At 39.0% G+C, this 26,029-nt stretch overlaps 1 protein-coding gene and 1 long non-coding RNA gene across 2 annotated transcripts in view; one reads left to right on the top strand and one right to left on the bottom strand.

The window, feature by feature from the left end:
* LOC137165026 (uncharacterized) overlaps positions 1-4,719 on the top strand; it is a 75,728-nt gene extending 71,009 nt beyond the window's left edge. Inside the window, exon 3 of the long non-coding RNA XR_010923269.1 lies at positions 4,302-4,719. This is a non-coding gene — a long non-coding RNA (uncharacterized lncRNA). The remainder of the gene's footprint in view (positions 1-4,301) is intronic.
* On the bottom strand, positions 1,724-24,670 carry ASB9 (ankyrin repeat and SOCS box containing 9). Its single transcript, XM_067566113.1, has 7 exons — positions 24,498-24,670; positions 16,521-16,600; positions 15,674-15,781; positions 13,568-13,718; positions 11,883-12,017; positions 9,574-9,765; positions 1,724-4,954 (listed from the first exon to the last, which is right to left on the bottom strand). Exons 1-7 carry the CDS (start codon positions 24,589-24,591, stop codon positions 4,830-4,832), a joined length of 885 nt encoding a protein of 294 aa, XP_067422214.1. The 5' UTR covers positions 24,592-24,670; the 3' UTR covers positions 1,724-4,829.
* Between the last annotated feature and the right edge of the window lie 1,359 nt (positions 24,671-26,029).

Genomic DNA, 26,029 nt, shown 5'->3' with positions numbered 1-26,029 from the left:
TTCACCTGAACTGTAAGGTTTATCTTTTCCATGAGGCAGAAATCCTTGCTCTGTTCTTTGCTATTGCACCTCTTTACCATTTTCATTGCCCCCTCTGAGTAGGAGGTTTTTGAAGGATAATGGTATGATCTGGCTATCAGACCCATACCTCCGCAAGAGGAATGACCTGAAGCATCCCAAGACTTGAGGAAAAGTCCAGCTGACAACATGCTGGCTAATCTAGCTTCTGTATTGAATGAGTTAAAAGTAGAGCTGATTGAAAAATTTCCAATGGAATCATGTTCCACTGGGAAATGCTGTGTAATCAAAATGAAAATTTCAACAGGAACGTGCTGATTTGGATGAAATTTCATCTTGAATTTTCATTTTGAAAATAAAAGAAACAAAAAGTGTTTCACTGATGTTGTAATGTTCCATTTCAACATTATCAGAATGGAATGTTTTGGTTTTTCAACTTTTTGTTTTGATGTTTTAATTTAATTTTTTAGAGCCATTGTTTTTATCATTGTTTTTATCAAAACAAAAAGTGTTCCAATCAACCCAAAATGATTTTTTTTTTTTTTAATTTTCTGGTGCATGGGGGAAAAAAATTCATTCTAATTTGGAAGAAAGCCAAATTTCTAAATCTCAAAATTTTTCATGAAATGGAAATTCCAGTTCCCACCCAGCTCTGGTTAAAATATTTAACTATATCAACTGTTGGTGTAGTTGTATTGTCCCAGGCTATTAATAGATAAGATGAATGAGGTAATATCGTTTGTTGGACCAACTTCTGTTGGTGAAAGACAAGCTGAAGAAGAGCTCTGTGTAGTCAAGTTTGTCTCTCTGACCAAAAGAAGTTGGTCCAATAAAAGATATTACCTCACCCACCTTGTCTAACTATTACAAGAAATTTGGGGTTTATGAGCCCCTAAGCTTGGTTAGGGGTTTAATTAGCTGGGGAGCAAAAATAAATTTTTTTTGCATGCATTGGAACCTCAAAGTTGAGGATTACTGTAAGTGAGAAGGAGGCCTATACCTTTTTTTTTTTTTTTTTGAGGGACTCTTGAAAGGAATACAGATGGTCCCTAGCAGAAGGCGATTGGGAAGGCATTAAAAAGTTAATGGGCCTGATTCATTACTGTGAGTAGGATGGCATAATACTAATAATAATATTCAGTAGTGAGTCAGGCTCAGAAAGTCTCTGGATAGAGTAAAGTGAATCTTCGTGATAAGGAGAGGGTTTGAAAGTACTCTATTTGTTTTACAATAATCCGTTTAAATGAAGGTAAAGCTAGTGAGAGTCAGAAAATATGGATTGTTCTTGTAATAGAAAAGCTTTCACACCAAGTATGTACACAAGAGAAGGGTCAAAAAGTGGATAGTTATTTAGAAATCTGCTCACCCTTTCTACCACTTCTCAAAAGAGAAGAGCTCCCTAGCTGGCAAGCCAGAATTTATAGCCAGTTCTTTGAATACTAACCTGATCCTGAACAAGTTATATTCAATGTAGCATATTAACGTTTCATCGCAAGTTTGCCTTAAAAGTTTGGATTTTTTTTTTAAAAAGGGGATGTTTCAGAGACAGCACAATGTCTATTTGTTTCCAGTAAGAACTGTTAAGTAAGAAAAAGTATCTATTTTAAAAGAATGAGAAAATAATTAGTTTATTTTATTAATGTAAATGTCAAGACAATTGAAATCTTCAAGAGAGAGCTCCAGCTCCCACGCAGCTTCAGGGGACAAAGAGCTGCTTCAGCTCTTATCACAGAATTCTTCAGAACTTTTTCTTTAAAAGTACTGTGATTACAAGAGGCCCAGACTCAGACAGGACTTTGACTTATGATAAAAGTCTATCTACTATTAATCAAGTAGTTAGGCCCCTTCTTACAAGCATCCCAGAGAAGTAGACCTCAACCTACGACTCCAGAATATTAAACATAATGCAAAATTGGAACTGTAATTTAAAAAATGAAGACCAAACTTAGAATACAAACAATATATTTTGAGCAAACATCATATACAACAGTGCTTGAATATTCAGGTTAAAAACTGCTGAAATAGAACCCTTTAACAAAATAACAGCCTAGAATCTACAAAAATATATTCATGACAGTCTTTCAAACACTGAGTGGCATTTTAAATTATTTCAAAGTTAGAAATAACCCCTGATTTCACTAAGTTTACCTTTTAGCTTCAAAGATATCTATGCATAAAACTGTAATCCATCAGTTTCAATTGCAAATGATTTAAAAATAAATAAATACAGAAATCTATTGAGATGATACAAAATGAGCACAGGGAATTCATCCCAGTTATACAAGATAAAAAGATTTAGGTAAACCGAGCCAAGCTATTACATTTTCAAAAGGTAAACAGATCTAAAAAATAGCCCTCAACACCTGATATGATTAAACATCTCTGGATATCAGCATAGTCCTACAAACACACTGATTGAGGTCAGACAATCAGAAGCTTAAAAGTAAGTGGCAAAACTGTTGAGAAAAACAGTTACTTACTGTTTCTGATCCTAAAATGTGGAGAGCTGAATTTTTAGTTTTCAAATGTGGATATTTAGAGCATGAGCTAATGCTCTTTAAAATCAATGGAAGTACTTGTATTGACTTAATGAGCATGGGATGAAACCCTTAAACTAAGTATATATATATATCCCACATCTGTATGCCCAAGTAGGGAGGTAAATGCCCATTTTACATACCAAAGTACCAAATATGAGCATACAGTTGTGGAATTTGGACATCCTATTAAAGTTCCCATGCATGTAAATCATTTAAACAATACAGGTGTATTGGAAAAGTTTTAAACAAGACGCTTTATTTGAAAAGTTGTGTGTCCTTCATTTACATGATGATGACTCTATTTTCTTCTACAATAGTTAATGATATCACCAGCAGTGAATGTAGACCACTCCCATGCTCTACATGTTAGTAATGCAGTCAGCTTCTGCTGGGGAAACATAATCCTAGTGAGGTCTTGCAATTGGAAAAGGAGAAAATTATTTTTGAAAGCATTATTTATTGAATTGTAGCATTTGGAGCTACACAGATATTCTGTTGAGAACACCCAGACAAGTATGGAAATGTCCCAGAAGAATGTGAAACTGGTATATTAATGCTTAAATACTGCATAGAAGCACCATGATTCAGAACTAGAGATAGGACTAAGCCGGAAACTTTGTATTCAGATCTTGATCCAGACTTTCCCAAATTCAGGGTGTGCAGTTCTGGGGTTTTGCTTAAAATGCATCTCTATACAGATTCTTTGAACAGAGAGTCCATGCAGACAGACAGTATAGGTAAAATGCACTATGATCACACTTTCCATCCAAAAGAGCATACTCAGATCTCAAAGAGCTTGTAGGATATTTGTGAGTAAATCTAAAATTAAGTTTTTCTGGGAGAAATCCTAGCTCCAGTGAAGCCAACAGGAGTTTTTGCATTGATTTCAATGGAATCAGAATTTAAACCCTAATGTTTGGTTGATCAACATCTAAAAAGAACTAGCCTTTCCAATCAATATGCTTTAGCAAATACCGGGATGGATTTTTCAAAGTATTTGTATGTTTTCATTATTTACTATACTATGTTACATGAAAGATAGTTGTTTCTATTCTCTCTCATGTGGGAAATATTAAGAAAGAGGTAGAATGTTTTCCAAGAAAGACTTATTTCACCCTTCAAGTGAACACTTTGGTAACTTTTTCTGGAGCTTAACAAAATGAAGCTGTCCTTTTTGATGACTTGCTGATGTATCCTTAGGAAATTTCACTTCACATTCAAGCCATAAAGTGGAAGAACATTTACTCCCTGACACCAAGTGGTAACCTCTGTCCTTGAAAAAAAAAAATGTCCATTAGGGAGAAATTATACTGAGATGGGGCTCCCTTAAGTCCCAAAACAGATCAGTGAATAAGTGTTTTTAAAGGCTGATGAAAAATAATTTTCCAACTATTACCCCATTGCAAGAAGCTACCTTCAACAGTGACCTACAAGCTATGATGACAATAACTTAAGCCCATAACAATTTCAGATGCCAGTCTGAATAGATCATTGTTGGCTGGTGCTCATATATATGCAGCGTTATGTATTTTGAAAACAAAGAATATTCTTTAATATTTTCATGTTGAAAACAAAGGGCAGAAATAACCCAATTCAATAAAGTAATTGACATTCACTGTCTTTTGTTTTCTTTTATTTCTAAGGAAGAAATTTTCAACACATTTTTTTTTTGTTCATCTTTTAAAGAGTTGAATTACCTGCTCCAAATGATTAACCAGTTTTCCCATGCCATTTGCTTTGCAGGGTTGGAACTAGCTCCGTTTCCTTATACATAAAGGGGAACAAGAGTGCGGAACATCTTCATCATGGGCATCCTAGGTGGTTGCTGCGTAAAGCAAGACTTCAGCCATCCTTCTTATTTAATAAATCTGAGACTGTTTGTTCTGCACTGGTACATGTACTTCGTGTAATATGGCCAAAACCAAGCACTCAAAAATCAGGTTTCAAAGAATGATGATATTAGCTTAAAAATCATTTTCTTTTAAAAACATGATAAATTTGGCAGTCATGTTATTTGCCTTCTGGTTTCTGAGCTGGGTCACATTTTCAAGCTTTTCTCCACAGCCATGACGGCTAGAAAACGACTTATTTTTTAATGAAAATTGAAATTCTCATCTAAGCACATGACTCCAGCAGCTGGGGCTTTAAAAGAAACATCAAATGCCACAAGACTCTCAATAAAATTGCAAGAGTTGGCAACACTGGGTGATTGTATGTTTCCATGACAAACCTTGCCTTCTTTTTACTGGTACAGTTTTGAATACAAAATGTTTAAATGTGGAGAAGAAAATGTTTCAGCTCATCCGGGAGTAGAAGTCCAGTTATTTTATGATGTTGTTTGTGTCCGAAACACTTCCTAATGCACAGGCGGCATAACTGCATCAAGGACAGGGGCCCTGGAGAAAGATGCCACAAGACAAGTTACAGCATGTGATTTTATTGACCCACGATCAGTTGTCACAGAACTGAAACTGCAATGCAACAAGGCCAACTTTTGTGTAGTACAGTCTAGACCAGCTTTACTTAAAAGGGCAACATTCCCAAGTTCTAAGCTCCCTCGTGCTCCTAAAAGCTCAAGACACTGGAAATTTTTTACGAAATCATTTTAGTAGTAAGGTGTCTGGAGCAGGTAGTTAGAGCTGTTAAGGGAGATTACCATGATAAATACATTTTGTAACTGAATACTTAAAACACCACATAGGGACCAATCCCCCTTTGCTATGCTCCTCATGCAGTCATTTACTCATGTGCAAAATGGGGTATTAAACACTATCAGATGAGAAATCTCCTATCACTTACCGCAGTAGAAGCAATTTATCCCCATGTTGCCTATGTGAAAGTCAAACCTACAGTGTAAATGTGCTGTCTTGGAACCAAATACAGTCATACTTAATCAGAATACAGCTATGATTAGTAGCTGTGTTATTTTCCCACAAGCTATAAGACAAATGTTAAGTACTTTATGTTGTTTGAAAATAAGAAATGATTAATGTTTCTTTCAAAATCCTTTCCCTGAGTGAGATTCAAGTTTGCGGCCACTGGTTTCTGCAGAAGTATTCATAACAGTATAACATTGATAAACACATAGCAAGAGACACAAGATATAATCCCTTATTTAAACCTTCAAGATTAAATGGTCTCATGCTGATAAATGCAAGCCCTAATAAAGAATCTCTGTCTTTTATTTAAATGTAACAGCATAATATGCTTACTGGAGAGCTTATGCTTCTTATTAAGAGGTAGCTACTATGATGTATTTAAATACAAAACAGTTGGATCATATAACATGTCATTTGTATGGCTATCTCATCAAATCCAGCAGTTGCAGCAACAGAACTGTCACTGTCAGAAGAGATAAGGAGAGCAGACAAGTGGACATATGTGGAAAGCAATGGGGGGGAGGGGGGCAGGGTTGGATTTAAGCTGTGTAAGAGGAGATGAGCTTTCTGAGGCATTTTAGAAAGCAAGAGGGAATCAGTGAAATGGGATCAGGGAGGAAAAGAATTATATCAGCAAAAAATAAGTCCCAGTTAAGATTTTCTAAAAGACACTAGAAGATAAAGGCATTTATGGCCAGCAGAGAAGCGGTGTTGGTAATAGCTGTGGGTAAGGGAGTGGCAGGTACTGAGGGAAGCAGTTGGTACTGCTTTTGGGTAACAGTTTTAAAAAGCAGCTATTTTCAGAGTTCCTCCACACTCCAGCTACCACTTTCTCAGCAGCGATTCTTCACAGTTGGCTGGGTTCCCTTAAAGGCCTTTTTACTGTTCAAATGGCTGTATCAAGGGCACTGTCAGCCTGCAGTATTAACGAGACATAAAATGAACCTGGTAAATATATAGGGCTTGAGTCTTCACTGCTTTGCATTTTACATCCAGCTACACGAGTTTTAAAAACTACGTATGGTGCCAGGAAGTGGCAAATCCAGACCAGAATCACTTCATGCTTCAGGGCTGCTCCTGATGAAACTGACAGAACTGCACTTAGACAGACAAAGTGGGTGACATCTTTTAATGGATCAACTTCAGTTGGTGAGAAAGCCAAGCTTTCAAGCCACTTGGAGCTCTTCTTCAGGTCTGGGAAAGGTACCCAGAGTGTCACAGCTAAATGCAAGGTGGAACAGATTGTTTAGCCCATGTAGTTAGCACATGTTCTAAGGAACCATTCAAGATAGAGAGGCCCATTAACACCTCTTCAGTCATAGGACAAAAAGAGGGGGTTAGTGAATTACAGATTGTTGTAATAAGCCATACATCCAGTGTCTCTGTTCAGTCCGTTATTTTCAGTATTAGCAAAGTTACAAATTTAAGCTCCTAGTCTCATCTTTTGAAACTGCAATTGACATCAATGGGAACAAGAGCGATTACTGCAATATTACATGAAGTGTGTTCCACTTTTGTCAATTTTATTTTGCTCTGCCATAAGTCAAAGCCTCTTTGAGAACTTCTTAAAAGTTTAAAATACTCCCATAAAAGCAGAAATGTTCCACTGAAGAAAAGAAAAGCTTTTTAAAAAAAAAAAAAAAAAAAAGGTTTATTAAAAGAAATCAATTGCACTGTCTTGAAAAATAACCAAGAAGTGCAAGGTCTTGTTTGTTTATTCTGTTAGTTATCCGGAACACACCCATCCACCCGTCTGTCTGTCTGATTCAGACAGAAAACACATGCCATGAAATATTAGATTGGGGCAACAAAACATTCTGTAACTGTTCATATGGGTGAATGTGGGCTGGTACTTTGGCTAATAGTCTACTGAAGCAAAACTCCTAGATGCTGCCATTTCCTGCACATTTGTAGGTAGAACCTTCCAAACATTTCCCAGACAGAGGAAAAGAAAACAGAATGGAATCCAATTCTGGTGGCAGGTGAATCTCCTGGAATAATGGAGGCAGCTCAGGATTGTGGGAATTACTATAGCTCACCTGCTGCCTGTGCCAGGGATCACAATAATCATAGAATGAATTTTAATGAAACCAGAAAGAAGTAACACCAGAGTAAGGGAACTTGAAGGTTAAACAAGAGGGTGTTTATTTTCACACCTGTTTTGAATGTTTCAGTACTACAGACCAAACAATTTAAAAACCAGGTGCTAGGAAACCTGGAACTTACTCAGAAAAGGGAATTTTGAAGGACACTTGGAAAACACTATTCAGTAGCAAAATGTTCTCCATAATTGTATAAGTATAGGCTTCAATCACTGCAAAAGCAGAAATTCCATTAGAAGCATTAATTATTGTCCAGTCCTCTGATCTCAGCCCTTCCAATGCTGCATGTGATTCTGTGGCTGCTCCCTGGGCATGCATGAGATATTCTGTTATCTCAGATAAACACATGCTGTGTTATCTCACATAGACACATGTGATGTGAGTCAGAAGTCTAACAAAAAGAGGATTTGAGTTCTGTAACATTACAGCTGTGTGTATGGCAGAATGGGTTGAAAGACCAAATATCCGTGCCATGCAGTACCATGTGATTGTTTTCATAATATTATTGATGATACACAAAGGGACTGATTTATCACTGTATTATTCCAGTTTTACATTGGTATAACTCCACTGATTTCAGAAACGTCACATTGGCATAAAACTGGAGTAATATAGCGGTGGATCATACCAACAGTATCTAGTTTAACAGAATGAAAGTCTAGATTATGGACAATGGTGATACTAACTGCTATTTACTGCCTCCATAAGAAGTTCTAAATGAATACATTATAGGAATAGTTAACTCTATTGACCAGAGGAATTGTTCACATTTCCCTGGTAAAGAAGTAAGACTTTTCCCCCAGCATTCATGAATATAATATACCCAATAAATAGGGTGACCAGATAGCAAGCATGAAAAATTTGAACAAAGGGTGGAGAGGTAATAGGCACCTATATAAGAAAAAGACCTGAATAACGGGACAGTCCCTATAAAATCAGGACATCTGGTCATCTATCAATAAAACAAAAAGGACTTAGAACCATTTTGATTTACAGGTAAATAATAGGTGTTTTTTAAAAAGTATAAATAAGAATCAAATCTAAAGACTGGAAGAAGGGCCTTAAAAAAAAACCTAGCAAATATACTTACTGTACCACCTATTGGAATGTATTTTATGACCTTTCACAAAACAGCAGCACAGAGAAATTAATTTTCAAAAACACATTTTTCTACTTCTTAAGGTTTTGGCCCCAAAATAATAAGTAAAAGGCAAGGAATGAGAAGATCATGGTTATGGTCCATTTAAGGTTTTTTATACTGCAGGAATTAAAAGCTTCCCAGCTGTACTTTAACACAGATTATCCTGGCCTTTGCTGGATTTACACCACAAAAATTACATTATTTAAACTCAGTGGGTACATTTCTACTCTGGTAACTGGGCTCAACTCTCACTGGATGATTTGAGATTACTTTCTATCTTTTTCAAATTTGTTAACACGCTCCATGGAGAATCACTAGCTTAACACAACTCAGACATGATCCAGAACCCACTGAAGTCAACAAAAAGTTTCCAATTCACTTCAGCGAATTTAGGGTCAGTCCCAAGACGAACACTGATAGTCAGAAAAAGGAAAGTTCCCAGTTGATTTGTAAGCTTTCTTCTGCTTAATACTTCTTCTCCTAAACTCACACCCATGCCATGTTATAAACTCCAAAAGTCTGTTTACGGATGCCCTGGACTCTCAGGACAAGTTCTGTGGGTGTCACAGGTGCTTGGGATCCAAATAATACTCTATCGCATTTGTAGTGACTGGAAATTTCTTTTTGCTGAGGCTGGAATCTCCATAAAGTCTTTTAATAAAATAAAATAAAATAAAATAATAATACTCTGATGCTAATGGACATTTTGTCCAAATATCTGAGGGCAGAATTGAGCCCAACTATTTTCAGGTTTTGCTCCATGATAAAAAATATGGCCATCTGCAGATTTAATACATGAAGTGCGGCATAGTAAATAATGTGCCCTTTTTCAGCCACTTACACAAGCCTCCTTACAGGTTATGATTTTGAATGAAACAAATATTAAAGGACACCTTCTTTCTGCACAAATATTTGTGTTAAAGTGCTGCTCGGTGGAACCAATTCCATTGGCCTTTTGCCTTCTGCATTCTTAGCTCGCACGTCTGCTCCAAAATCAATCAGCAAGTGCACCAGGTCAGCGTTGCAATTCCTGGCAGCCACATGGAGAGGAGAGTCTAGATCTTTGCCACCATTTGCACTTGCTCCTGAAAATAAGGTAGGACCAAGAATATGATCACTTTTTTTTTTTTTTTTTTTTAAACTAAACTAAAGAGTCATAACTGGACCATCCCATTCCCTTAGCTACCCCCTAGTTCTCTGAGAAATCTGCAGCAATGGGGGTTCCTATTATCCTCCTGGAGATTAATTTTAATATTTTGGGCTAGATTATGGCTTTAAACCGCTGCCTGTGTTGGGATCGGGTGAGGTAGGTCTGTGAATCAATGAAAGTTCCCTGAGACGCTCTGCCTAAGGCTGTGCCTCTGCTTTGGAGGACAACACACAACAGTGGTACTGGCCACAGACCTGTCTGCTGGATGCTGTGGAGTAGGGAAGGAGCATAGTTCCACTCTCAGCCCCACATCCCCTTTCCCACCTCCTATAGAGTTACTAGCACTGCTGGTGGTGCTCCAGTCTCCCAGTGTTTGCATGATGTGATTGAACATGCCAAGGTCCCAGTTCAGCAGGATCCTTGGGCACGTGCCTAGTATGAGGAGTCCCACTGACCTGAGTGGGACCACTCGTGAGGCAAGGGAGCCACATATTTAAGTATCTTGCTGAATTGGGGACCACATTTGTGTCTGGCCCTTGCACAGGTATACCAAGGATCCAAGAATGCAGGGCTCACTGCACCAGGCGCATGTAGCACTTACGCTGAACACAACCTAGTCACTAGGTGGGAATTAAATGTTCAGCTTTATTGACTCTCCTGGCAACCTCATTTTTCCTTCCTCACTAGGGGTGTTTTCCAGGTCTGGATCACACAGTATAAAATACTAGGGAGGCATGCACCTCCCAAACCAATTTAAGAAACGTATGTTTGAGGGTGACTAGTCGACATGTGTAGTCACTGTTTTTCATAGCCCATCACATCTTCACCATAAAGAAAGACAATGAAATGTTATAGTTAAATAAAAAGGTGGTTGGACTAATGGAAATACTGTGAACTATTGTATGGGAGACTCGCGACTAGTGTCTAATCTCAGTCTGAAGCTGGCAGGGTGATGGAGGCCATATGGTCAGCCTCTCGAAGGGAGGATCCTGCATTGCTCAGCAGTTACAACTCTGGCTGACTGAGAAGAGGCACCGATGAGCTCTCAAGAAAGCTCCATCCAGTCTTCCATGGGTAGAAGTACAGTCCCTGCAGTGCAAGGTCTCCAAGGTGGGAGTGTAAAGCAGGGAAAAATGGGAAATTATCAAGGCTCCAAAAGGGATATAGGGCATACCCATCTCTTCCCCCATCTCCTGACCCACCACCAGAAAATATGTAGAGAAGAACAAAGAGGAAGTTCTAGTGCTAATTCTGTCACACAGATTTCCACTGAACTTGAAAATACCATTTTAATTTTTCTTCATATCTCTCTCTTTCTTTCCCAGTGACAATGTGGCAAAAATGTATGCCATGTTTCAGTCTTGTAAATCATGAAGAGCTAAACCTGATGGGATTTCAAAATGTCTTCCAAATTCCTAGCCAACCATTTTGTCCTGTTGAGCAGAGAACAATATTAAGGTTGGAGAAGTTCTACAGGCTCCTCTGCAGGAGAATGGAGGAACCTTCTAGACCACAAGAGATGGCCAGGATCAACCAGGTAAAACTTCCTGAGCCCTAACAAAAAAGAAATGACTCTAATACAGTATTATTCTAGTTTTCTTCTGTACTGACGCGGGTTGAAATTTTGATGAAAAAATTGATTTTGTTTAAGTTTACACAAATTTTGTATAAAAATGGCTTCTCGGAGACTGCAAGGGTCCTTCTGGGTAAAGTGGGAGAAAAGCAGAGTTTTCCTTTTGGTTTCTCCAGCTCTCCTCAAATGACTTTGATAAAGTATTGTGCTAAGTTTTATACATGTCACATTGTGACTGATAGTGCTTGGGCTGAGAGCCACTGGTAAAACGAAGTACAGGATCATCATACTAGTTTCAGTGGGAGTTGTGTGGCTAGATCCCTTCTACTCAGCTTAGAATTCCATCGCTATCCCCAGTGCTACATACACAACTCAAAGATTTCAGAATTCCAGTGTGTGAGCACCCCTAACCTTGTATGAGAACAGTGTACAAAGAGATGTTAAAGAAAATAAAAGATCATTTTTAATTTTTTTTTTACCTGATTCAAGTAACTTCTTGGCACAGGCTACCTGCTCATTCTCACAAGCTACATAAAGCGGAGTACCCAGATGTTTGATGTTGTGATCTATATTTACTCCATTAGATGTGAGGGATTCGACACATTCAGTATGACCTTTGAAGGGATAAAGGATGGTCAAATAAAAAAAATACGGGGTTTCTGAAGCATCCTCATTTTGTGGCCCAGATTCCTCCCCTCCCCGCCAACTATTGTAGATCAGCAAAACTCCATTGATTTGGCAAGAGACTTTAAATTTACATTTTTATCCTCTCCCCTGGTCCCTGTATTTTGATACATTCAAAATGCCTTTGTCTACCCATTCCATAACAAATCATTTTGGTGGGATGGAGGAGAGGACATGCAGGTAACACAGCTCACAGACACCATTCATCCAAACAATCATCTCTGCCTTTTTCAATTGCCTGTTTATAATGGCCCCTTCACCCCCCGTCTCCTTTCAAGAGATAGAGAAAATTAAGGTCCCATTCTCTCTCCAGTCTTGTCAAGGGAAAAAATAGTCATTACGAATATTACCATATAGTCAGATAGAGCTGATATTACACACACACGATCAAATTATGCCTTCAGATGCACATTTACATGTATAGGAAGAATTTTCCCCTTAAAATACATATGATATCTGCAAAGGAATGCATTTTACTTGTTGGGTAGAGTCTATACTGAAAAAAAGAACAGCCAAGGCAAATTAGGGAAGGTCCTCGCAAGACAGTCCAGTTGCCTCTTGGTTTTTGCACCCCATTTATTAGCTGAAATATCTTGCTCTGTGTGAAGGTCTCATTTTAGTATGACTATTGCTAGCCAATATGAGATCATTATGCATTCTCAATACCTACTGGAAAATAGTAGCTGGCATTTATTCACCATCAAAGCACTAAACCAGGCTTTTTGTCCATAAGACTAGAGCAGTAGTAGAAATAGGAGTCCTTGCTTCATGAAGTGCTTACTAGGGAATGGAAATGTCTGTGAAAATTTGTATTGATTTCCAATGCATTCAGAGAATTCACAGTAATTTTCTCTTCACAGAATTCTCTTTATGTTTGCCAACTTTGTTAATTTAGGAGGTGAGGAGTTCAAGTTCAAACTCCACCTGTGGTAAAGCTCAGCTTCTTAAAATTGTTTTGTAAGAGGTGTGGGAGTAATGCCAAGCTGTGGTAAGTGGAGGCCAGAGCAACACTGTTAGTGGGATACTTTCCCCTGCAATGCACAGCACCATTTTGGCAACCAAGAAGAGAAGCACCAGATAAGGAAACACCTGCACCTTCCCTCCACCCCAAATGAGAGCAGCATCATTTGCTGCGGGAGGCCCCAGGGCAATGTTCAGATTAGAGGATCCCTCACAGCAGTGCAGGTAAGTGTGATGGCTTGGGAGCCAGAATGTGGAGGAAGTTAAGAGGGGTCACCTCACATATCCAGGACCTCAGGAGCTGATTAGGGGCTCCAGGAGCAGATGTCAGAGATGAAGACAGGGGATGGTAGGAACTATGATACCAGAACTGAGAACAAGTATCATGGTTCTGTCAATGATATATTTGTATTTTACATGAATTCGATATACTGACTGATCTTTCCTTTCTCTCACTAGTTTCAACTGCTAGGGGTTGGTAACAGGAAAAGGAATTCCGACTCTTAACAGAGTCACCTACCTCTCTTAGCAGCTTCATGGATAGGTGAAGCCAGGTCACATGCTGCATGTGGGCTGGCTCCATGCTCCAATAATAGATTCAGACAGGCCACATTGCCACTGACACAGGCATTGAACAAAGGCGTGTGCCAATCAATAGTAACTCCATTCACCTGAAAGAAAAACAAACAGGCAAGTTGTTAAAAAACAGGAATGATTTGGGAATATTTTAACAAGGGCTGGTTGAATGTTTTAATCAAAACTGTTCTTTCAATGAAAAGAGGGGTTTTTGGTTAAAAGATTTTTTTTTTTTTTTTTTGCAAAGAACGCTATTTTCTGTTGAAAATATCAACTTTTCATTGAAAAAACAAACTTTTTTCCCCAAACCCCAAAACTATTTGATTCAGAAATACCACCATGGTGCCTCATGGGAGTTGTCTGGGAGCATCATGCCCCTGTTGTCCTGTATGGGCCAGATTCCTCAGCCGGACTACACCTTCCATGATGCACCATGGCAGCTTAGCAAGAGAGGAGACCATGGTGCATCATGGGAGATGTAGTCCAACCAGGGAGCAGAGTTCATCAAGGAGAATGTGGGCATGAGATACCTGGCCTAGAACTCTCAGAAGGTAGATACTGTGCTGACATTTGTGAATTAACAATTTTGGTTTTAAATTTTTCACTGAAAAAATCAGTATTTTCTGTTGGAAAAAACCCAAAAGATTTTCTATTAGCTCTGATTTTACCATTAGCTTGACTACCAGAAATGCCATGACACTTGCACTCACCACCCTACCGGGCACTTTGCTTGTATATTGTCTCCATTGTTTTCCATCTTTTACATGCTTCTGGCTTTTGTAGGCCATGATCCTGCAAATTTACACCTGTACTGCACTTTAGGCATGAGATTAGTCCCGCTAACATCAGTGGGACTAATCACATATATAAAGTTAAGCATGCACATATGTTTTTGCAGGATTATAAACACTTTGGGATGGGAATGCCTCTTCCTACATGTTTGGTAAGGGCCTAAAACATTCTGAGAGCTACCACCCAGACTAGACTCAAGGAGCTCAATCTAGTTAGCTTAACCAAGCAAAGACTAAGGGGTGACTTGATCACCCTCTGTAAGTACCTACATAGGGAACAAATATTTGATAATGGGCTCTTCAGCCTACCAGAGAAAGGTGTATCACAACCCAATGGCTGGAACTTGAAGCTAGACAAATTTAGACTGAAAATAAGGTGTAAATTTTTAACAGTGAGGGTAATTAACCACTGGAACAATTTACCAAGGGCTGCAGTGAATTCTCCATCGCTGGCAATTTTTAAATTAAGATTGGACTGTTTTTTAAAAGATCAATATATTTTGGGGAAGTGCTATTGCCTGTGTTATTCAAGAGATCATACTAGATGATCACAATAGTTCCTTCTGGCCTTAGAATCTATGAATATATGAAACTACAGTATAAATAATAATAATAATGATAGAGGTTGCTAACAACTGTTCCTTTTTTGTTGCTTTACTAAAAAGTGCAATTTATGTAAAATGTGGCAATGTACTTAGAGTTAAGCTGGGCACAGTGTACATGCACAATATACAATTTTATATTTAATGTTTTGTCATATTTTATTACATTATAAATTAAATTTCGCTGTGCTTTTTGGAATGGCTACCCAATATATTGGTCCAGTCAAAATAATTAAATAAAAAAACCTAAATGAGCCAGAATCTTATTTATACTTACACTGCTCCAAAAGTATAAAGGGGCCTTAAAATGTAAATGCTATTTACACTCATATTAAGACTCCTTTACACCACCAGAGTAGTGTAAATGGGCTTTAAATCCTATTAGAATTTGGTTCAACAGATTTTATCGGGGGGTTCATTTTTTTCACACAGCTTATGTCAGGAGCTTGAAATAGTCTCTTTTAAAAATACAACTGGTCTTTTTATTGTTTAACTCATTGTGGTATATTTCTTCACATCACACAATTCCTCCTACACTGTAGATATCTTACCATACAACCCTATGATTTTCTTCTTATCATTCATTAAACCAATTATTATCCTGCAGAGAAAACGGCGTTTCACAGATATGCTTCTAAACATCTGTGGCATACTTACTTGAGCCCCATGTTTTAATAGGACACTGACACATGCAGAATGGCCCCCTAAGCAGGCTTCATGGAGAGGAGACACATGATCTGCTGTAATGAGGTTAACACATCTCCCCTAGTGAAACAATAGAAATTATTATTAGAGGCAATGACAGTCATGCTTAGCACTTATATAGTGCATTACATTTTTAAAATTTCTTTGAACAATCTTGGCTCCCCAGCCGTTTACATCACCTGCTATGTCATATGATCTTTTCCTTCAAGATTTAGAATTGTGACTTCTCAAGTAAAAGTGGCCTTTTGCTTTTTGCAAATATTTTATTTGCAATTTTGTCAATAAATTCTGGAATATTTTCAAGTTGTTTTCCAGAAACTTCAGTGGTTTCAGGAGTACGTTTTAATGGTAAAGCAAACCTTGAAGTACACATTTTATTTAGCTCTACCACAAATCCTTCAATTATGACAGAGTCTCATGAGATCTGAAAGTTTAAACACAGGGCATTTCCCCAATAACTGCTCTCCTCCAATTGACGTCTTGACAGGAGAGAAGGCGATAGCTCATTTAGGCCCTAATCCAGTGCAAACACTAAAACGTGCTTAATTTGAAGTATATGAGTAATCCCATGGACTTCAACTGGACTTGTACAAGCGTTAAGTACATGCATAATTGCTCGCAGGATCCAGGCTTTTATTTATATGGTTTGTCATAAATAATGAGCTGCCTATAAGAAAACTATCCATCATAAGTGGAGTTCACTGTATTAACCCCAGATATCTTACAATACCGCCTGCATTCAACAATGGAATAAATGAGCCAGGCAAGCGGAATGTTCATCTCCCCAAGAAAATGATACCTGATTGATGAGTTTCTTCAAAGCAAGCAGACGCCCATGAATAGAGGCATCATGTAAAGGAGACCAATCTGAAACAAAATCTGAAAAAATAAAAAAAAAACAAGAAAAGGATCAAGAATTTCATGAACTATTTTGTTGCCTTACTTTATCTAAACTGGGTGACTGCAGGGAATTTAGTAAATCTGCTTCTTTCAATGCAATTCTGAAGTATTAACTGATTTCCATTTGTTTAACACATTGGTCGCATTGCTGCTGCACTCAGCACTAGCAATGGTGCTGGTCAAGGTATTTTTATTAACTGAGCTGCCAGCCAGAATTCATTTGGAGGGAGTACGAAAGCAAGATAAATTTTATGAGAATGCAAATTGTGCTTTAAACAAGCACTAAGCATTGCCTAAGTTCCTACTGGAGAACAAAAGAGTAATTTCCACAGCACAGCCTTGTTCTTATTTAGCCTGCCACTAGCTCTGAATTGTTTATAATGCCTTTGGATTTTTTTCCCTAGCTCAGCACACTTTATCAATTATTATAAAAGGAAGATATTTTGAAAAGGTTGCAACTGCTAAATTATTTACTAAGAGCTAGAGAGGGGATAGAATAAAAAACACTTGGTGCCAAAATACCCAGGAGTGACTGTGTTACCTGTTGAGTTTATACCTCACGTTTTGGTTGTCAATATTCTTGTAATGACAGCAAGAATTAAGCATCTGCTGTGTGCTCAATACTCTTTATGCCACAAAATTAGATACAAAACGTACAGGGGATACCCAGTGGAAGGATCTGTCTCAGCATGTTGTTTGCTTCTTTTTAACATTTAATGGGTAGGTCAAAGTACTTTGGATTAGCATTGGTGGGCTTCCTGTACAAAGTGAGTTTTAAGGAGGGATTTGAAGAGAATCTGTTCTCCCAAAGGACAAGAATCGCCCAATTCCTTACTGATTTGCTCCACTGGAGCAGCATTAACCCACCATAACATCGGCCCACTAAATTATATTCCATCTAAGCCACTATAAAAACAAACAAATGAATAAACAAAAACATAGCCCCAGAATTTCAAAGGGCTCTGAAAATGCAAACCGAAGTAAACAGGATTCCAAGCAGGTGCAAGTGTTGTCCACTCATCCAGATTCCCTTGCATGATTTCAGGCCTGAAGCAAAACACTGAAATGCAAACAACTTTTAACAACAAACCAGCATGCTGCATAGCAGTGGTGGGTGTGGGGAGTGAAATTTCATCCAAGAACATAAGGAGCTATCCCCTCTACTGTGAGAACTGCTCTGAGATGACCACATAAAGTAAACTGATCTTTGAGTTTTAAGGTCTTGTCTGAAAGGCCTACATACAGTAGAATGGATGGAAGTTAGTTTATCTATTTGTGAAAGATGAAGTCCTAAGTCAAGCCAGGATTTGAACTATTGGTTCCAGAGAGTCTAGCTATTTAAAAACTGATACTAGACATGTAACACATTTCCAGAGCAGAGCACAGTCTGTAAATTCACTGACATTTGGAAGGTTTATATGGAAATAACTGTTACACAGAAATTTGTCAGTATGGATGGCCCTGATAGGCTCTGAAAGAGTCTTTTATATTGTGCGGAAATTGTAATGGTTAAAATTTGATGCAGGAATTGGCAAGGTTTTTTTGTTGTTGTTGTTGTTGTTGTTGTTTTTTGTTTAAAAGAGAGAGAAAGATTTATTTGGTATTTGTCAGGTAGAAGAGCAATTGGATACATTTCTTAAGACTTGGCAGCCATTTCTGAACTTGGCAGATGAACACAAAGATTTAGGAGAATACTTACTTTTATGTTTATGGACTGTTATGCTTAATTTCCCTGCTTGCTGAATCTATTATTTGTTTATTTAAAATTCCCTCTCTTAGCAGGAGGCACCTGAACAAATATTGAAATACCTGCAAAAGGATCAATATCTTTAACACAAAAGGTTTAATGGCACGAGCCCCCTGACAGCACTACTCATTCAATATCACATATTTGAAATAGAACATTTAACCATAAAGACTCCCCCTGTAAATAATAAAATAAGCCACCAAAAATCCTTTGCCCTTTTGAGAGAATATCTAAGGTCTGCAGCAGGCACATCAGGTCAACAAATCTTAGCTCTGATGGACCTAAAGAGTAAACAAATAAGTTTGAGAGTTGTGAATCTGACACAGAAAATGCCTTGCTAGCAGCCACTACCTTTTAAGCCATCAGCTGCTAGTTAGGTACCTCCACTGATTTAGGTAGCCAGGACCAAACCCACTGGATTACTCCTCCTTTATTTTCAATGAGAATAATGGAAAGATATAACTACGCAAGACATGAACAAATGATGGCAATTTTGGACATATACTATTGTAATGATGGTTTTAATGGCGATCTTGAAAGTTCTGTAGAAGGTAAATCGTGAATGGTAATACTTTAGGGATGGTGGTATCGGGATAGCTTGGATGAACTGTGCTTTTGTTCTGTCTAAAACAATGAGTTGTTAAAGGAACAAAACTGAGGCAAGTTAAGACATTTCACATTTTCCCAGACTTGAGGCCTCTGGGCAGTTTATCAAGTTTGAAAGCTCGTGGCAACAGGGGGAGGTCCCTGAGGACTGGAAAAAAGCAAATATAGTGCCCATCTTCAAAAAAGGGAGGAAAGAGGATCCAGGGAACTACAGACCAGTCAGCCTCACTTCAATCCCTGGAAAAATCATGGAGCAGGTCCTTAAGAAATCCATTTTAAGGCACTTGGAAGAGAGGAAGGTGATCAGGAACAGTCAACACGGATTCACCAAGGGAAAGTCATGCCTGACCAACCTGATTGCTTTCTATGATGAGGTGACTGGCTCTGTGGATGTAGGGAAGGCAGTGGATGTGATATACCTTGACTTTAGCAAAGCTTTTGATACTGTCTCTCACAGTATTCTTATCAGCAAGTTAAAGAAGTATGGGTTGGATGAATGGACTATAAAATGGATAGAGAACTGGCTACAGCATAGGGCTCAACGAGTAGTGATCAATGGCTCCATGTCTAGCTGGCAACCGGTCACAAGCGGAGTTCCCCAGGGGTCGGTCCTGGGGCCGGTTTTGTTCAACATTTTTATTAATGATCTGGAGGATGGGGTAGATTGCACCCTCAGCAAGTTTGCGGATGACACTAAGCTGCGGGGAGTGGTAGATACCCTGGAAGGTAGGAATAGGATACAGAAGGACCTAAACAAACTGGAGGATTGGGCCAAAAGAAATCTAATGAGTTTCAACAAAGAAAAGTGCAGAGTCCTCCACTTAGGAAAGAAGAATCCCATGCACAGCTATAGACTGGGGACCGACGAGCTAGGCAGCAGCTCTGCAGAAAAGGACCTGGGGGTAAGAGTGGATAAAAAGCTGGATATGAGTCAGCAGTGTGCCCTGGTTGCCAAGAAGGCTAATAGCATTAGGAGGGGCATTGCCGGCAGGTCACGGGAAGTGATTATTCCCCTCTATTTGGCATCGGTGAGGCCGCATTTAGAATATTGTGTCCAGTTTTGGGCCCCCCACTACAAAAAGAATGTGAACAAGTTGGAGAGAGTACAGCGGAGGGCAACAAAAATGATTAGGAGGCTGGAGCACAGGATTTATGAGGAGAGGCTGAGGGAACTGGGCTTGTTTAGTCTGCAAAAGAGAAGAATGAGGGGGGATTTGATAGCGGCCTTTAACTACCTGAAAGGGGGTCCCACGGAAGATGGAGCTAGGCTGTTCTCGGTGGTGGCAGATGACAGAACAAGGAGCAACGGTCTCAAGTTGCAGAGGGGGAGGTCTAGGTTGGACATTAGGAAAAAGTTTTTCACTAGGAGGGTGGTGAAGCACTGGAATGAGTTACCTAGGGAGGTGGTGGAATCTCCATCTTTAGAGGTTTTTAAGCTGAGGCTTGAGAAAGCCCTGCTAGGATGATATAGCTGAGGTTAGTCCTGCTTTGAGCAGGGGGTTGGACTAGATGACCTCCTGAGGTCCCTTCCAACTCTAATATTCTATGATTCTATGATTCTAAGTGACAATTCAAAAAGGTTACAGTCGCACAGATCTGAGAACAATAATGCAATCTGGGAGGCTTTTTATATTATTCAAATAAAATAAATGTAAAGGAATTTGGAGTGCATAATCAGGCCTCAAATTCTCTTGGGATAACAATTCAACAATACTTGTTCTAAAGGGGTTGACAACGAGGGGTTAAAAGAAAGGCTGGAGCAATTCCAATGGAACCTTGATTCTTATCCCAAAGTGAACAGCTCAAAGCAGGTTTGAGAGCACAGTGAAATATCTTTATTGGTACCTGGTAAAGCATGTTGACAGACAAGTCTGAACTAACTGCTGAAGATGGAATGAAGTCCTTGCTATCACAGCCGAACAAATAGGTGGGCCAGTATTTTCACAGAGCTGAATATCTCTTTATCTGCTATAATGTCTCTGAAAAAGGCATGCTGAAACCAGCTTACTAGGGTAGAGAAAGATTGGGAAGCAGACAACAATAATGAATTCAATCCTTTGGGGAGGGGAAAAAAAAAAAAGATTATTCAGATCTGTGGAATCTAGAAGAGTCAATGGGCCAAATGGGAGGAATGGCGTGGCCTCAATACACCCATACTGGTTGTAGTCAGAGAATGGAGTGCAGAAGTTTATGCAGTAAGTCTTGCAGAGTAACCCATTTTGTGGTACTTTAGAGAAAACTAACTTTTAAAATTTGGTAATTTTGTAGCGTCTCACTTTTTTTCCACAAGCAAGTCGGCAAAGTTCTATTGGTTTCATTGAATTACAGCAATTTACACCAGCTAAAGATCTGTCCCCAGATGTATAGCGCCACAGTGGGCCCAAGCCATGATCTATTTTTTGAAGCAGGGTATTATGCTATTCATAATTATATGAATTTTGCTTTAAAAGCAATGTATGTAGAATATTGTTTATTACATTACATTTATTAGTGAGCAATGTATTATGGTTTTTCAGGCTGATAAGGTAGGATCATCTAAAGAATAAGGAAATCATCAAGGTGTTATAGTACTGTGGATATCTGCCTCTGCTCATTCGCAGCAGATGCCATGGAAATGATGGGTTTTATTTGTTGAATATACTGATAACGTAGTCCCACATTTTTCCTAGGCTTTCTCTATGATTGTCACACATGCTGTTCTGAGCATCCATATGAGAAAACCAGAATCATCAGTAAGGAACAAGCAAAAATTGAAAAGTAGAAATATTACTAGTATCAACCCAGGAAAAGCTATTTTTCCAATGAAACATTTTGGGATGAGGATGTCAATCTAAGTCCTTAAACCCCACACCTCTGCTACCCTTCTGCATCAGTCTTAGCCCTACTGTACATCCTCTTCAAGCTGTCTTGGCAATGCCACATCTTCATTCCTTGTATGCTTACCCCTGATATTGTATTCAGTCTCTTCCAAAACCAACTTTCCCATTTTGCAACCAATGCCATCACAAAGTCTGCCTGACCTTCCGCAGAGATATGTTTACAAGTCTTCAAAATTTTGGATTGAGATATAATTTTTCTGAGTTTCACCCTGTTCTTTTATTGTTCCCTACACCTTATGTCCCAACCTAATCCTGACAGAAGTACAATGTAAATGCAGGTATTACCCACATATGTGTGAACTATGACTATTGCACACATTTACCAAGGGATTGGGTGACAACAAAGTAACCACAAGAGTGAAGTGCATCGTTATGCCATCACAGGCTCCGTACACAGCTCCAGGTTAAGTATTCAAAGTTTCCTTGTGTTGCATACTAGTGAAAATTTAGGCTAGGGCTCTGGTTCCCCATATGGGGTTCCCTGGACACTGGGGGTCTGCCGTGGGTTATGTGGGTGTCCAAGCACATCTTGGCTCAGGCTCACAGGATGAACAGTGTTCCAGCATTTTTGGCACATGAAGGATGCCATTTTGAGAAAATGACATCCTTCATACAATGTGACCTTGCATGCTAAGAGACACAGCACAGAACTCAGACCCAGGCAGGGTGAGCCTAACATGACTTTAAGTCACCGTTGGGCCCTTGCAGTCCTGGGCTCCTCTAGGAGCTGGACAGTGTTGTCTAAATTATAGAAATGTTGCTGGCTGCCCTATCAGCTGCAGCATAGCCCACAATCCCTGCAGCACTATGTGCTGCAGCCCCACTCTCAACACACCCCTCTTGCCCCATCTCCACCCCTAACATGCCCCTTACATCAGGGCTTGTGAGGGGATTCTCAGAAAGCAGGCTTATATTGGTCTTCCACAGTTCCTACACTAGGGGATATCTTCCTTGGTTGGTTTTGGGTCTTTTAGGGCTGCTTTATGCTACTACGGCCCTTTTACCTGGCAGAAAGGGGCCAGAGTGGGAACAAGGCTATCACCCCATTTTCTACTCAGTACCGTGGATGCAGCAGCCGTGCAATAGATTATTAATATTTTGTGAATTTGCAACATAGACCACAATTTTTGAGTAAAATACAGCCAATGCCAACCAGCCAGTGATTTTTTTTTTTAATTTACCAATATTGGCTTTAAATCAATATTTAAAAGCCATTCTACACAACTATAGAGTGCCAAGGGAGGTGAGCCTGCTTAAGCTGGGGTGAATTCGGACAGGCAAAAATATACAAAATTATTCCCTCACAAGAAGTACCTAGAGCATTGGTAGAATTTTGAAATCCACCCAAGACGTTTAGTCCATAGATACTGTAAATTAAGGCTGATATTTTCTATAGTATTTTAAGGTTCAAAGGGACCTAAAGGAGTGAGGAGTCAAACTCCCATTGACTTGCAATGGGAGTTGGGTAGCTAATTTCTTACGCCTCCTTGAAAATTCCTGTCTAAATATTATTTTGAATCCTTAAATTAGTGACACTAACCTTTGCTTCGTTGTATTGTTATTTGTATGATCATAATGCCTGGGAGCCCTCATCATGGACCATGACTCCATCATGCTAAGCACTGTATAAACACAGACTTTGCCCCTGTCATGCCAGATGCTGGAAACCTGCCATCCATTTAATAAGAATCCATCTCCAATCCAGAATCATTTTTTTATTTTATTGTGATCATTATTCCACCACCCGCTCCAAAACCAAAATCAACCTCAACAACAGACAGCCTTACAGACACCTTGGTCCCTTGTGCACTGCATCTGGCCTTGTAGTTCTCCTCATATTCTAATTGCATCATTCTTTTCCTTTTAGTAACAAATGGAAGATTTCCAAACTCTCATGAAAGAAAGAGGAAAGTGAAATTGCATATTATCTTCGTTTTTCCTCCCCCATCATGTGGCCATGAACTAAGAGTGTAGCCTACTCAAGAACACAGTTAAGTGAAACAAGACTACCCAAACAGTATGTGAAAAGAGATTGTTTGTCTTTTGACACAGTATCAGATTTTCAAACACTTTGGGCAAGTCTGCAAGCCTCTTATTCAGCTGAATTAACAGAATGGGGCAATTTGTGTGAGTAACTGCTCACCATTGACAGAAAGGGTTTCCCAACCTGACCCTTGGAGAGTAATCCACAAGTGTCTGTAATGACATTAGCAAAGATTCTTTAGTCTATCTTTAAAAACAAACGAGGAACTTTTTTCGCTGAGCTAACACCGAGCATTCAGTTGGCAATAATGCAAACCAAACATGCCCACACTGCAACTTCTTTTTCAGTTATATCCAGCTCAAAGAGTAATGCTTATTTTACTGTACACAGGTTCCTAGTATCTTTATCAGAATCAAATATTGTTTTCTGAAAAGTGCCTAAAAACAATAAGGTTTGGTTTTACTGACAAAAAGCACTAATAGTGCATAATAAATCCCATTTGAAGTGCAAGAACATGTATACAGATGTCTGCCTAAGAACTGCATGTAAACAAGCCTTCAGGGAAAATACACCTCTGTAGCTCTGAACATATAACCATCCATGGCCCTTTCATCACATCAGAAGACTATCTGGAAGATTGTTTACGGTTATATTACTTACCACTCATCAATGGGTTTGATAGAGAAATTCCATGTGTCTGGCCTCCCACTCTCTGGGATTTACTGGCATTTCCATTTGCTCCCTCCCCGTCCATTGCACACTGGGCAGTCAAATTTCTGTTATTTCACTTCTCAGTTGGTCTTGAGAGTTCAAATTCCATCCTCGCTGATGAAAATCTTAGTTATGCAAGTAATCTATTAAGCAGACTCCGTGTGTTCAAGTCAAGCAGATGTTGCAGCAGATTGGAACTTGCTGCCGGCAGCAGTTTCAGAGTAACTCGAGTACCTGTGTGCAGATTTAATGAAACACCTCCTCATTTACTTGGTGTGTAGCCAGAGATCCGACAGATCACACTGTACAAAGCGAGGGATGTGGCTGATGTCATATCCTTTCAAAAGCCACACCCAATCAGCAAGTCTGCCTTCTGTTTTTATCAGGAAGGAACTTCTTAGTTTGCCAAAAAAACAATACAGAGCTAGTTCAACTAGTTGAGCAAACTCTGCCTTTGGGGATTTGTAAAGGCAACTGAGAGAGATAATTGTGCTCAATGCTTTGCCTTCAAAAGAAGGATCAATTTAAGTTATTTTGAGACAACACTCTTTTCATATATCTACTGTGCCTCTCTTATGTATTGTACAGTATTAAAAAGCTGACATTCTCTAAAAAGCTCATGACTGCATGCAAAAAATGGTGTGCTGAATTCCTTTTACACAGCAGCAGTCACCATATAACATAATATTGAAACCATATGTTCACAGAGCTGTGCTTTCCACTGGAAGTACTTTATTGTCTCCATGGCATGAAAAGCACAGTATTATACAGACTTGTTTCCTTTCATCCATTTCAATCAACTTCATTGAGTCATCATAGTTGAACCAATACTATATATATATTTCATTTTTGTGCACATTAATTCAATAATTTACAGGTACAAAACCCATTTGCTTTTATTGCATATATACATTTGCACAAGTAAGCATGCAAGAACTGCATTTGTAAGTAATTGCCTGAACAAAGCTGCATTCATGTAGACAGAAGTTACACTTTTCAAATTTGGCCAAAAGCATAAAATTTATATCACCTGACCAACACCTGAGTAATTTGACTTCATTTTATTTCTATTTATAATAACTAAGAAGGCACCTGTGCTAGCTTCTAGATACCTTTGACTGAAAATACAGTCACATTAAGCATATGCTGCACTGCACAGTTAACCTGAGCCTTTACCTGGGTTTTAGCCACTGGCCTGGATTTGGAGGTGCTTTAAGACCAGGCCAGTTTACACGGCTCAGGGGTGAATTAGAACCTGAGCTTCCCTTTAACTCGGCCTGGAACCTGACCACTTTGCAGTGAGAATGGGAAACAAAACCAGTCCAGTGCCAATAGTCCTCCAATGCCTTCCCACAATTCTCCCCCAAAGGACAGAGAAGTTCTCCTGCAATTGACAAGGAATGAATCCTACAGTATCTCAGCACAAAGAACTGTAGGATATGCCCCCAGATACTCATAGGCGAGTGCAGAAACAGTGAGAA

Source organism: Emydura macquarii, unplaced genomic scaffold (genome assembly GCF_026122565.2).
Source record: "Emydura macquarii macquarii isolate MOO-44397 ecotype Brisbane River unplaced genomic scaffold, CSIRO-AGI_Emac_v2 contig_2734, whole genome shotgun sequence".
Lineage (NCBI taxonomy): Eukaryota > Metazoa > Chordata > Testudines > Chelidae > Emydura > Emydura macquarii.
Note: the sequence above shows the minus strand (reverse complement) of the source record. Positions and strands in the feature narration are given on the sequence as shown.

Coding starts and splice junctions, on each gene's coding strand:
- ASB9 (XM_067566113.1), bottom strand. CDS start 24,591: ATGGACGGGGAGGGAGCAAATGGAAATGCCAGTAAATCCCAGAGAGTG. Junction 15,782..16,520: donor TGAAGAAACTCATCAATCAG/GTATCATTTTCT, acceptor TTGTTTCACTAG/GGGAGATGTGTTAACCTCAT. Junction 4,955..9,573: donor AATATTTGTGCAGAAAGAAG/GTGTCCTTTAAT, acceptor ATCTTTCTCCAG/GGCCCCTGTCCTTGATGCAG.